General features: G+C 37.9%; 1 protein-coding gene across 1 annotated transcript in view; it reads left to right on the forward strand.

Annotated features, from left to right (window-relative positions):
- The window catches only part of LOC132102985 (segment polarity protein dishevelled homolog DVL-2-like), a 28029-nt gene extending 16714 nt beyond the window's left edge, over positions 1-11315 (forward strand). The window contains exons 3-15 of the mRNA XM_059507763.1: positions 4479-4624; positions 4919-5028; positions 5153-5288; positions 5902-5989; positions 6295-6364; positions 6471-6610; positions 6933-7009; positions 7504-7571; positions 8013-8135; positions 8218-8349; positions 8478-8654; positions 8764-8982; positions 10388-11315. Coding sequence (XP_059363746.1) covers positions 4479-4624; positions 4919-5028; positions 5153-5288; positions 5902-5989; positions 6295-6364; positions 6471-6610; positions 6933-7009; positions 7504-7571; positions 8013-8135; positions 8218-8349; positions 8478-8654; positions 8764-8982; positions 10388-10938 — 2037 coding nt within the window. The 3' untranslated portion in view covers positions 10939-11315. The remainder of the gene's footprint in view (positions 1-4478; positions 4625-4918; positions 5029-5152; positions 5289-5901; positions 5990-6294; positions 6365-6470; positions 6611-6932; positions 7010-7503; positions 7572-8012; positions 8136-8217; positions 8350-8477; positions 8655-8763; positions 8983-10387) is intronic.
- The last annotated feature ends 622 nt before the right edge of the window (positions 11316-11937 follow it).

Below are 11937 nucleotides of genomic sequence, written 5' to 3' on the forward strand. Positions count from 1 at the left end.
TTGCAGCAGAAATCGAGACTCATGAGGCAAGGCAATGTTTTTCCAGTCTTCTATTGTCTAATTTTGGTGAGCCTGTGTGAATTGTATCCTCCGTTTGCTGTTCTTAGCTGACAGGAGCAGCACCCGGTGTGGTCTTCTGCTGCTGTAGCCCATCTGCTTCAGGGTTCGACGCGTTGTCATTCAGAGATGGTGTTCTGCATACCTTGGTTGTAACGAGTGGTTATTTGAGCTACTTTTGCCTTTCTATCATCTCTAACCAGTCTGCCCTTTCTCCTCTGACCTCTGATATCAACGAGGCATTTTCATCCACACAACTGCTGCTCACTGGATATTTTCTCTGTTTTGGACAAATCTGTGTAAACCCTAGAGATGGTTTGAACTTCAGCAAGTCTTCTTCACCACATCTAGATGCCTAAATGCATTTTGTTGCTGCCATGGGATTGACTGATTAGCAATTTGTGTTACCAAGCAATTGAACAGGTGTACCTAATAAAGTGTGTATATATATATATATATATATATATATATATATATATATATATATATATATATATATATATATATATATATATATATATATATATATATATATTAGTGGTGGGCATAGATTAATTTTTTAAATCTAGATTAATCTCACTGTGATCTTGAAATTAATCTAGATTAATCTAGATTAAAATGGCTCATTCGAATTCTGCCGAAGGCATTCAGAATGTGTGTGTTACCCAAATAAAATTGACAAACAGTAAGTCTTTGAGAAGGGGTTTATCAAGCTAGGTGGTGCATTAGAAAAGGGGCTCATCTCCTGTTTCCAAAATGCATCACAAAGTGCTTGAAAAAGCTGTAAACTAATTCCACATTGCACAAGGTGCAAACAACTTTACGTCTGTTTCACACATACTCCGTCTGCAGTGCGTATGCATTGCATATTTTTTTACGCACCCATGTTAACGGATTCCAGTTGCGTTCCAGGAGCGTTGCGTCTGCAGCAGTGCAGCGATCATTTACGTACTGAGTAGCGGACTGCAAACGCATCCTGTGTGAAAGCACATGCACCACATACGTAACGCACACGGACTGCATACGCACTGCAGACGGAGTATGTGTGAAACAGGCCTGAGCAGGGCCGTAGCTGGGGTCAGCAGGGACCCGGTGAAGATTGTACTAGTGGGCCCTGTTTGAAATTGTTTAATTTGTATGTTCGTTTATTTTTATTTATTTGTGCTATTTACACAATGTTTACGTTTTTTTCAAGTTTGTAGGTGTCAAGGTAAAGAAACCAAATAATTAAATGTAAAATAGCACTGGATAGTCTTCAATGTAAAAATGAAATATACAATAAAACCTACATTTATTCAGACACCTTCAACATTTCTCACATTATTACAGTTTTGCTATATATATAAAAAATTATATCTGGTGTCTGAATAATTTTTGGTTTGACTGTTAAAACTACAAAGTAATTCAGACAAGAGCAGTGAGTGATTTTCATTTTCATTTTCATTTTCTTGGATTAACATTACACCAGCCAGTAGCTAAATTAGGCGCGGTCACTTTAAGAGACGATGAACGCATCCAATATAATACACATCCCATTTTTTTCCTCAACTGTTTACTTTTACTTAAGAAATAACTGACAGTTTTTTCGAGCATAATTTCTAAGGTGGATATTTTGACATATTTTGTATGTATTTGTCGGCACGAGCAAAAATGAGATAATTCAATGTTCAAGTGTTTTGAGACGCTCTCTCTGCGTGAGCCCTGAACACCAGAACACAGCGAGTACTGAATTGGGCTCTTTCACATCTTTTTGTTTGTTCAAACTGCGATTTGTATATGTTCGTTCAGGTGCAGGAGGGACTTCGAGGAGAACTTCGCAGAAGAGAGCTCGGTTCAGTGTCGCTGTCCGTGATACACGGCTCTCTCTCTCGTGCGCACTGAACACAGCGCGCGAGTAACCAGCTAACGTACTCTGTTCAGCTTTTCCGCCTCTTGTTTTTGGATGCTTTAATGTTTAAATCGACAAGCAGTAAGGCTTAAAAACACGTGAAAAAAAAAAAATATATATATATATATATATATATATATATATATATATATTAGTGTTGTCAAAAGAGCCAGTACTTCGGTACCAAGTTGGTACTAAAAAAATTTAAATGTGACGGTACCAGGTTTCTTTAAGTACCGGTAGTACCGAGGTCCCGTTCAAACCCGGTTCAGCGCTATGATTTCCGCGAAGCAGAAAACGAGGACGGAATCTCAAAATCCAGTCATGAAAATGAAACTTACATTTTAATATGGACAGTCATGGAATTTGTCAAAGTTAGCATAAATTTATCAAATCAAATCTCCATATGGACCAGTATCTGTAAATGTTAAGCCGCAAAAGTTGTTTGAAATATGAATCCGTGTTCTGCGCGTCTCTGTGTGAATTAATGAATGGCAGAGACGTGTGGGTTTGTTTACTACATAGACTGAAGCGGATGACGCTTGCATTAATTTCAGCATCTGAGCTTCAGAGTTCTCTCTCCATCAAGCGATCTGAACGTTTCAGTTCATCTCAATGGACGCACAGCGCACCTGCATTTGATGCTCTGTAAACTCTTTGTGAAGGTGCACGACTTACCGTCCCTTTACTGTTAGCGCTGTTTCTCACGCATGCAAAGAGAGAGAGAGCGAGAGTCTTACCACGCTGAATCGACAAGCTATATGTAAACTATTCTTTGTTGTTTTCTCCTGTCAAAATAATGGAGTTCATTTAGAATTATTCATATTCATTTTCGAACAAGCAGAAGACATACCGGTTTCTCCGGTAGTGGGCGGAGCTAATGCACAAATGGCAATTTCATTGGCTGGCGCTGATCTATTTCATCAAATCAGTTTGACCGAACGCAGACAACGTGATTAATATTCATGAACCCAGCAGCTCATCAATTCATAGTGCATTGTATATACATTAGTATGATAGTAGAAATAGTAGTAGTATTATCTTTTAATAATAATTAATATGATCTATTACTATTTTTTTACAGAAACCCTCAATGACCAAAAATATCTTAAGCATCACCACCAGTCTTAAGTTCAGTTAAAATGACAAATATGCATTCATTAGGCCTAAAAGTTAATTTTTACATAAAGGCATTGTGCTAGAAATATTACTATTATTTTGTAAAATGTATGTGATACTGCTACTACTGTTGAAAAAATTTATGAAACTTTATTTTTTAAAGAAATAAATCACAATATTTCTTCCATGTTTTAATTTTAATAGCAAATCCCCTTTATTTACCAAAAATAAAATGTGTTTAAATTTTATAAATTAAAAGACAAATTAAATTTGGGTGAAACTTGTTTACTGTTTTTCATAATTATATAACTTGTAGACACATTATGTAACACAATTGTAAATAAGTATAAAGAATGGCATTGGTTTTATTTTTAGTGCTAAAAAGTTTTTTTTTTAATTAGCATATTTTTGTGTTTTGCTTTGGTACTGAAATTGGTACCGAGAACCGTGGATTTTCACTGGTATCGGTACCGAATACTGAAATTTTGGTACCGTAACAACACTAATATATATATATATATATATATATATATATTATTATTATTATTATTATTATTATTATTATATATATATATATTTTTTTTTCTGTACTGTCATATGATGCTTAATAGTGTCATCGGCGTTCTCGGTTTTTTCTAAGTGCAAACTGCACCATTTTACTAAACCTCGCTGAAACTCATCATCCCTGTAGCGACATGTCTGTTTTGATATATGTCACAGTGAAACTCTAAAGAGCACCAATAGAGTGTGTCAGGCCCTTCACACGAAGACTGAAATCCAGCCTCATCTAAAAGCCCTGAAAGAAATGCAGGTGCTTAAATCAAAAGGCTTAGATGAAACCAGAGCCTTTGGGATGGAAATAGTAGACTACCGTCAGGATAGCTCAAGGTCCCTTGAGGAGTTGTGTACAATAACCTAGCATCCATTAGCATGAAGTAAGGAGAAGGGCTTACAATGATACTGTATGTGGCCTCTTATAATGCATCTGATATGTCTTTAGTATCTCAAGTACATGGCTTTGACTTTTTTTATGCTTTAGCATACATTGTTTTATTGCAGATTGTGAAGATTTTTTTACTTTTCTCATTAAGTAAAATTTTCCATGGCACTTACATTCAAGCTTTTCATAAGGTTGATCGCCCCAAACAGAGTTTCCTGTCTGCTTGCAGCTATGTACCTCTCCAACTTGGTCTTCATTTAAATTGTAGTTACGTAAAACCCAGACACTGGATATGTCTGACCTGAAGGATTGTGTGATCAGTTTTACACTTGTGAATGAGCTCCACGAGTATGTGTTGGGTAAAAAATAATTTGTGTTATTATCGTCATTAGATCTTTTCCCATAGTCCTTTTTAGTTCCTTGTTTTTTATGGATCATATTCACTCTCACACCAATCTTCTCTCTTTCTGTTAGCTGGTGTCCTCAGACACCCCTGCAGCCGAACCCCCTGCTCCTCCAGTAGAGGTCCAGTCTCAGCCCTCACCCCCCCCTCCTCCCCTTCCTCCACCTCCTCCCGAGAGGACGGGGGGCATTGGAGACTCCAGACCCCCTTCCTTCCAGTATGTTAATCTCCATGTCTGTTTTGTGCCATTGAATGTCATTTTGTGGTTGGTGACTGCAGGAGTTCTCTCTCCATCCCTTAAAATACACATTCTCATTAAAAGTTGTCGATTGGGAGGCACAGCTTTACTTGATGTGGAAACACACTTTTTTGTTATTTGCTTTTCAAAATAGACAGCCTGTATCATAGATTAGTCAAAATAGTCAAACATTTGCTTTGTGGTATAAAACAAGAAAGAAATGCTAATGAAGCATGATAAATGTGATAAGTGTGTGTGTGTGTGTGTGCTCAGTCCCAACACAGCAGGCAGCCTGGATTCCTTAGATGATCAGACAGAGACTGAGTCAGTCGTGTCTTTCAGGAGAGAGAGACCTCGACCCAGAGAGAGCTTGGATCAACCTGGTCTGTTCTGTTTCCTGTGTTGCTTGTTTGACATTACCTAATCATTTTTATCAATTATGTAAATAGTATTTCATATGTTGACAAAGCAGTCTATGTTCATTTTGCTGTACTCTTTCTCTTTTAGTCTCAGGACCACGTTTGAATGGGCAGTCCCGTATGGACAGACACCTGGCTGGCTATGAGAGTGCCACCACAGTGATGAGCAGTGAACTGGACACCACGAGCTTCTGTGATTCAGATGAGGATGATACGATGAGCAGGTCAGAGCAAGTGCACTTGATTTAAAGATTGGATTGGAGTTGGAAAAAGTTTTGTAGCATCAAGAAAATGAGACGCTTCACCTTAGCAGAAGTCCACTTTAATCAGATCTCAGTTTTTAGGTTGTGTAAATTTATTTATTTTTTTATGTCAGGCCAGTTTTATTTCTGTTATCTGAATCAAGTGATTGAACTTTACAAGAGCATGTCAGCATCACTGTATGCTTTTAGTTTGGTTTTAGTTCAGTGGTTCTCGACTGCTGGGTCACGATCCAAAAATGTTTTTGATCTATTTGGATAGGTTTGCTTGCAGTATGAGAAACAACGCTAAATGCAAATAATATTTTACATAACAATATATTTGCTCATCATTAGGATAGCAAAACCAATAGACTTTTGTTTTTTCAAAAACTATGCTTCCAATCAAACAAAATTTTTATGCAAATTCATCTGTAATTGGAAGAAGACAAAAGGTTTGTATGTTTGTATATTAGGTTACCATCAGATATCCTATATAATAAAATCTCTATCTTGAAGCAAAACCAGTTGAGGTTAATCGATATCGCAGATTATGCCTTGATTATGAATGTTTATTTGACTAAATGTTTGCGATCAGATTCAGCAGCTCCACTGAACAGAGCACAGCATCTAGATTGCTGAAACGCCATCGCAGACGCAGGAAACAGCGCCCACGTCTGGAGAGGGTATGAAACTTTTTTTTTTCTGCAGAACAGAAATGATGTTTTGAAGAATGCTGGTAGGCAAACAGGTTTGGTTCCTATGCATTTCCATATAATATGCTTAAAATTTAAGTCAGAGGGAGCGGAAATGATTTGGTTACCAACATTCTTCAAAATATCATCTTTTATATTGCACAGAAGAAAGTTATACCGGAGGGGGATCATGAAGGGGAGTAAATGATGACTGTCCCTTAATGTATTTGATACAATTGAACAATTTGTTTTATTTAACTAAGTTTTAATGAGTTCTTGTTTGTTTTTTGTTATAGGCTTCCTCTTTCAGCAGTGTGACAGATTCAACCATGTCCTTAAACATTATTACAGTCACTCTTAATATGGGTAAGAGCCATTTCTTACCGGTTCCTCCATTTTTGTCCTGCTATTTTTTAAATATGAATTGTATTTCATCCATATTGTGCTCCTTTCTATTTGTTGTGTCCCACAGAGAAGTATAATTTCCTGGGCATCAGTATAGTGGGTCAGAGTAATGAGAGAGGTGATGGAGGCATCTATATTGGCTCCATCATGAAGGGAGGAGCTGTAGCTGCAGACGGACGCATTGAACCTGGAGACATGCTGCTGCAGGTGTGTTTGTGTATACACATTCATAGGAAGAAGTGGTTAGTGCTGGGAAATCAGTCACAAATTGAGACCTATTCAATGGAGGACTGGCCTGTCAGATGAGTGAGAGTGCTATTTTAATTCCTGTCAAACCTAAATGCTCAACATTAAAATCTAAGACAAAATTTTCAGGCCACATCCAGTTTCAAGACACAAACATTGCGGCCATTTCAGTAGTAATTATCCTTAAACAGAGAATAAGTACTTTCATTGCTGCAGGGTTAATGCAGTTTTAATGACTGGTTCTAATGTTTGTTAGACTGATTGTTGTCTTGTTTCTGTGCAGGTGAATGACATCAACTTTGAGAACATGAGTAATGATGATGCGGTCAGAGTGCTCCGTGAGATCGTCCATAAACCTGGGTGAGTCTGTGAGAATTGCTTTAAGCTTGCCTTCAAATCTTCATGGGAACGTCCCATTTTTTTAAAATGGACAGTTTCATAATAATTTATGTTTCTATTTCTGACAAAATCAGTACTTTTTTTTAACACTGATACAACAAAATGAAGAGCAAAAGATACAGGTTGGTGTAATTGGAGGTTTAGCAAGCAGTGTATTTTATAATTTTCTGGGCTGCCACAGAAGATGATCCATTTACCCATCCATCCATTTTTATATCCGAAATTATAACTCAGAAATCAAGGCTCAAAGAAAATCCCACTGGTTTCCCACTGGACAATACAAACTTTCTCAGAAATATATTGCTTATATTCTTAATCAAATTATTCTGACATGACTTGCAGCAGGAAGACCAAGTATTGCACTCTGCGCAAGTTGTTGTTATTATTAGTAAAAATATATTAGTAGACAATAATATATAACCTGCAATGTTATAACATCACTTTTATTCTCTTAGACCCATCATCCTGACTGTGGCAAAATGTTGGGACCCTTCTCCACAAGGTTATTTCACCCTGCCACGCAGTGAGTCTAATTTTAATTCTGGTTTAATTAACTTTACTAAAATTAATAATTATAATCTTGCATGGAATTTATTAGGCCTAATAAATAACTGCTCAAATGTTTAAAAGTAATTTTATTAAGCAGGGATGCATTCAACTGGTCAAAAGAATAGTAAAGACATTGATAATGTTACAGAAGATTCAAGTTTCAGTTTTAGGCTGTGCAACTGTTTTCACCATTGAAAAAATTCACAGTATTACAGGTTTTACAGATTTTTTTTTTTTTTTTGGTCAAATAAATGCAGCCTCAGTGAGCGTAAGTGGCCTTTTTCAAAAACATTTTAAAAGTCCTACTGACCTCAAACTTAGTGAATAGTAATGTAAATGTAGAATTTTGTTTCAAATTATATATATATTATTTGAGATTCGTTTATCTTACATTCTTCCCCATCTTGTCTGTCAGATGAGCCAATCCAGCCCATAGATCCAGCAGCATGGGTCAATCATTCAGTAGCTCTCACAGGGGTGTTTCCATCCTACCCTAGCAGCACCATCACCTCCAGCTCATCTGTCACAGAAACTGAACGTAAGTATTGTGCTTGTCTTCTCCTTTTACAAGCACACTCTCTCTTAGCCCCATTATTTAATCTCTCTATCCCTGTTTGTAGGATTTGACGAGTTTAACCTGTCTCTTCGCTCTGACATGGCATCGGTTGCTAAGGCCATGGCATCTCCTGAGTCTGGTCTGGAGGTCAGAGACCGAATGTGGCTGAAGATCACCATTCCTAATGCTTTCTTAGGTCAGAGGCTTTTACCCGAGACTGTATTTACACACTGTTCCTAAGTGATCTTTGTGACTATGAGACAAATGGACCTTCAATCTAATCCAGTGTTTGTTTTTCCTCTGACTTTATGATTGTGTGAACAGGTTCTGACGTGGTTGAGTGGTTGTATCATCACATTGATGGGTTTCAGGACAGACGGGAAGCTCGTAAATATGCCAGTAACCTACTAAAGGCCGGTTTCATCAGACACACTGTTAACAAAATCACCTTCTCTGAACAGTGTTATTACATATTTGGAGACTTCAGTAACTGTGAAAATTGTAAGCAAAATCAGCTTTTATTAAAGATAATATTTTAAAGAAACAAAATACTTGTTATTCTTGCCTAAATTCATACTTTATTTAATCTCTCAATATTTCTTCCTCTCAGACATGGCCAACCTTTCTCTTAACGATAACGATGGTTCCAGTGGTGCTTCAGACCAGGATACTCTGGCTCCTCTTCCATTGCCAGGAGCAACACCATGGCCTCTGCTCCACTCTTTCACGTACCAGTACCCTCACCCCTATTCCAACCAGCCACCTCCCTACCATGAGCTCTCCAACTACAGCTACGGCCCAGGCAGTGCAGGCAGCCAGCACAGTGAAGGTAACAAACTACACTGACCCTCAGTGCACGCCCATAATAATAAGTGAAGTGACATTGAGTGAAGTGACATTCAGCCAAGTATGGTGACCCATACTCGGAATTTGTGCTCTGCGTTTAACCCATCCAAAGTGCACACACACAGAGCAGTGAACACACACACACACACTGTGAGCACACACCCGGAGCAGTGGGCAGCCATTTATGCTGCGGCGCCCGGGGAGCAGTTGGGGGTTCGATGCCTTGCTCAAGGGCACCTAAGTCGTGGTATTGCACAGTATCACAGTTTTAACTAATGTTTTAAATGCAGCCTCACAAAAAACATTTAATTGTAGTGTATGTCCATTTATTATCATAATGGAACTAAAATTTAGAAATACGCTGCACTTATTTACTTTCATTTGTATTTGTTAGGTTTTGTTTTCATCTGTGTTATTTTAAATGTATATAATGGTATTTTAGTAATAGTAATATGATAATGATAATAATTGTTTTTCCTGACTTGACTAAAACCACTGATCTATAATATAGAACTGGATTGCTCATGACGTCATGAAAGTGAAGCCGCCGTGCCGCCACGTTCTGTTGAATTAATAGGAAATTGTATGATTTTAATGAGAAAACATCACCTAACAAGTCAGCGTTTATAAATCTGAAGTATCTCTGTACATTATTACAATGCAAACACCCTAGGAATGTAAACGTTTTTTTTATGTCGTAAAAAGCTACGTTCATTACAGTAGCGAACATCATGAACATGATAAACATCAGATGGACACGACCTCAACATATAAAACAAACGACAAAGTGCTCATTCTGAAATCTGAATATATTCATAGAAATAACTGACTATATACAGTACGGATTTAAAGTCATAAAGCTTTATTTCCAAGATAGTAAGTTAAGCTTTTTGTTTCATTATAGAACAATATTAACAACATAATTGAATTAGTCATTGTAATATATTCAAATCCATTTCTGATACTAATATGTTCATGTTTAATAATTCCTGAATAATTATGTTCACTCACCTAAACGATTTAAACGTATCGCTTATCCTGCCCCAAAAGACCGTAAACACTGAAGATAACACCTGAAGTATAAATTAATTTACATAACTGAACAACTAATCCATTTGACTGATTTGCTTCAAATCGGGTGATTTTAGGCCAGTGATTTGAATGTAACTCAATGGTGCTCTCTGCCGGTAGAGATTAGTAAGATGGCGGATCGAACACTTTGGCTTCAATGGCCGTTGGTAGCTTAGAACATGATGAGGGATCCAGTCATATATAGATCAGTGTGTAAAACACTATGAACTTTATTTTTTAATTAATAGTGGTATACAAATAAAAAGTTTTTTATGCCCCTGTCAACACTGTTGTGTTCTTGTCTCTCTTTCTCTCAGGGAGTCACAGCAGTGGCTCCACACGCAGTGACGGAGAGAAGAGAAGGGGCAGTAAAAGTGTATCTGGCAGCACAGCGGGAGGTAGTGTACGTGACGATAAATCTCCTGGTGGGGGCGGAGCTGACTCGCGTTCTGGCAGCGGCAGCGAGTCAGATTACTCTGTTCGCAGCAGCCTGAGACGAGACCACGGCTCAGCCACGCCTAGCGAACACAGTCGCTCGAGTCAGCGCTCGAGCCAGCGCTCACATCATCGTGTCCCGCCAGCTCATCTTGCTCCATATCCGCCTGGAATCCCCATTTCTTACAACCCAATGATGGTGATGATGGTGCCCCAACATCCACACCCACACTTAGCACTTGGAGCCCCACACCCACAAACGCCTACTTTGCCGCCCCACCCTGGCTTTCCCCCCTCCGGCACCCCTGGTGGGCCTCCAGGAGCTCCACCAACCCGAGACCTGGGCTCCGTCCCGCCTGAGCTAACTGCCTCTAGGCAGTCTTTCCATTTGGCCATGGGCAACCCCAGTGAGTTTTTTGTGGATGTGATGTAATGAAGGATGTAACCGTCGATGCACAAGTGAAGGAGCGAAAGCAGAGAGGTTAGAATCACCTGATAACTGTGAGTTCTACTCTGTGACTGAGAGAGATGTAGTTTACTTTATCAGTGCAGCTCTTTAGAGTTAGTTTTTGTCCTTGACGGTAGGAACAGGGTTTACAGAAGGGTAGGAAGTCTTGCATAGCACAGACTTCAAAATCTGTTTTGCCTTTGTCTTTGTGGTATTAGCCACAACAGTCTGGCTTTGAGTAAGATCTCATTATTTTCCAAAAAATATTTCTAAAAGCAAATTCGCTTTACACACCTTTTAAATGGCCGACATGATATTCACTAGAATAAAAAAATGCTTTTAAAAACAGTGATGAATTAAAACTTACATTTTAAGAAAACCCTTCTATAAAAATAAGAAAGTATGGAAGCTTGTTTCCGTCATGGGATGAAAACATAAAAAGGTAATTGCAACTTTTATCTCACAATTTAGACTTTTTTTTTCTTGCATTTCTGAGAGAGAAAAAAAATCGGAATTGTGACATATTAACTTGCAATTGTGAGGGAGGGAAAAAAGTCAAAATTGTGAGATTTAAAAATTAGCTTTTTATTTTTTAATCAATAGGACTTGAAAAAAAAACTGAATTGCAAGATGCAAAATTTTAAAAAAAGTCAGAATCTCAAGATATAAACTAGACATGCCTTCAAAAACCTTTAAAAGGATTCAAAAGGTTGCAACAATCGATCAGGTGTATTATGTCTGTAAGTAGTGCTTTAAAGTGTACCAAGGAATTCTGAAAGCTTTTCTCTCATGTATTATGTACTGTATATGCTTTAAAAATTGCCTTTGTAAACTGTCTTTGTACTGCTGATTGGAGCCAGGGTTCATGGAAACAAATATTTGGTTGTCAGTTTCTGAGATTAAGAACTCTTCTGATTCAATCCCTTTCAAAGACTTGCTAGTACCCTCAAAAATAGGCAGACTATAAAATGATTGTACTAAAAT

This window comes from Carassius carassius, chromosome 2 (assembly GCF_963082965.1).
Source record: "Carassius carassius chromosome 2, fCarCar2.1, whole genome shotgun sequence".
Taxonomy (NCBI): Eukaryota; Metazoa; Chordata; class Actinopteri; order Cypriniformes; family Cyprinidae; genus Carassius; species Carassius carassius.